Source organism: Austrofundulus limnaeus, unplaced genomic scaffold (assembly GCF_001266775.1).
Source record: "Austrofundulus limnaeus strain Quisiro unplaced genomic scaffold, Austrofundulus_limnaeus-1.0 Scaffold17, whole genome shotgun sequence".
Lineage (NCBI taxonomy): Eukaryota > Metazoa > Chordata > Actinopteri > Cyprinodontiformes > Rivulidae > Austrofundulus > Austrofundulus limnaeus.
The window spans coordinates 916572-918338 of NW_013952419.1; the positions used below are offsets into that span (position 1 = coordinate 916572).

General features: G+C 34.8%; 1 protein-coding gene across 1 annotated transcript in view; it reads left to right on the forward strand.

Annotated features, from left to right (window-relative positions):
* Window positions 1-461: 461 nt before the first annotated feature.
* Window positions 462-1767, forward strand: part of arhgap42a (Rho GTPase activating protein 42a) — a 22044-nt gene continuing 20738 nt past the window's right edge. Inside the window, exons 1-2 of the mRNA XM_014003175.1 lie at window positions 462-569; window positions 666-830. Of these exons, the coding sequence (XP_013858629.1) occupies window positions 677-830 (154 nt within the window). The 5' untranslated portion in view covers window positions 462-569; window positions 666-676. The remainder of the gene's footprint in view (window positions 570-665; window positions 831-1767) is intronic.

A 1767-nucleotide genomic window follows, 5' to 3' on the forward strand; every position in this document is an offset into this window, starting at 1 on the left:
TGACTTAGCTATCTTATGAGATAGCTAAGTCATAATTATGAGATACTATCTCATAATTATGAGATAACTAAGTCATAATTATGAGATACAAGTTTTATTTTTTTATCAGGGTGGCGGAAATGGGCTTCCATACTTTTGAGTTAATGAGGAGAACAATATATTGTTTGCAGATTTTATTTGTGATTTAATGTATGTGGCCATGAAAAATAATTGTAATTATTGAGAAAGGACCAGGTTCTTCCTGCTCCCTTTTCACTCATGCATTGTATGTGTTAAACGAAAATGTGTTTGTATGTTATAATGAGGAAAAATTGTCGAATTGAGTGAATGAACTTATTGATTGATTGATAAATACGCATTTTATCATTGAATTAAGCCTATTATAAAATCTGTTACTAGGCAGGTTTCTCTACTCGCCAGCAGGAGCTGCGTTATTGAGCTCGACGGTAAAAAAAAAAAATCTCTGCTCCGCTCAACTCCGGAAGTTCCGCAGAGGAGAACAAAAAGAGAGAGGGAGGAGAAGGAGCTGCAGGAAACTTCTGAGCTTCTTCAAGTCAAACACCACCTCGGTGCGGGGGGATTTTTAAACCAACGGGAAACAGATCAGTCTCCTCGCTTCTTTTATTTATTTATTATTATTTTTTTGTTTGTTTCCTGATTATTAGCGGAGTTCCTGATGGGTCTCCCGACGCTGGAGTTCAGCGACTCTCTGCTGGACAGCCCCGAGTTCAGAGAGAGGCTGCAGTGCCATGAAGTCGAGCTGGAGCGCACRAACAGGTTTATCAAAGACCTCATCAAAGATGGAAACCTGCTCATATCTGCCCTCAGAAGTAAGTCAGTGATGACTTGTGTTTGGGGGAGTTAGTTAGCATTATGATAACAGAGAGGACGCTCCAAGGCCATCAGCTCAGTGCGTGTCTGCTTGTTATAAACACTCTTTATGAAGGTAATTACTGTGTTATACAGGGAGAACAGTCAATATGTGATGCAATAATAGACCATTCATTGTTATTAATACCAGGATCTCAGTTTTTGTTCTTGATCACATAGCCCATGGCATATTTATACACCAATAAACCCTATATTATATAAATACTGCTTATCTAATACAATTTTAATAGAATRTGCTTGAATATATGTATATTGTGCTAATATTCATCATTTTCTGTARGCCCTGGTTTCATTTAATAACTTTTTGTAAATAATCTGTTTGGATCTAAAACAGTTTTATGGGTCAAGTTTGTATTTCGCGTAAATTCTGTTAAAGAAATAAGAAGAAGTGTTTTTGTGGCAGGCTGTGAACAACAACATTCATAAAGATTAAGTTTTAAATGATTTCTTCCAAAGTTGTTTGTTTTGTGTTGATTAAATGTTCAATTCAATTCAATTAAAAAACGTATTAATTTCATTAAAAAATAACTATTTACAATAGAAAACAAAGAAAATACACAAATCAAAAAAATCAAAATAAAATGAAAGGTAGCAGAAGAATAAATCTTATAATGTCTGCCCCTTTTAACCCCAGAATATATCCAAACAAAACATAATTTGCAAAACAGTACAAATAACAATAAAAAACATCAACTCAAACAACAATTTGTTTTACTTTTCCATATACCTTTAACAAACTATCTTTTATTATCTGTCTCTTAAATATATACATAGATCTGGAATTTTTAAGAGCATCCTTCAGACCAGTGTTTCCCAAAGTTGGGGTCGGGACCCAAAGTGGGGTCCCGAAACATCAAGGTGGGGTCCTTAAAAGAT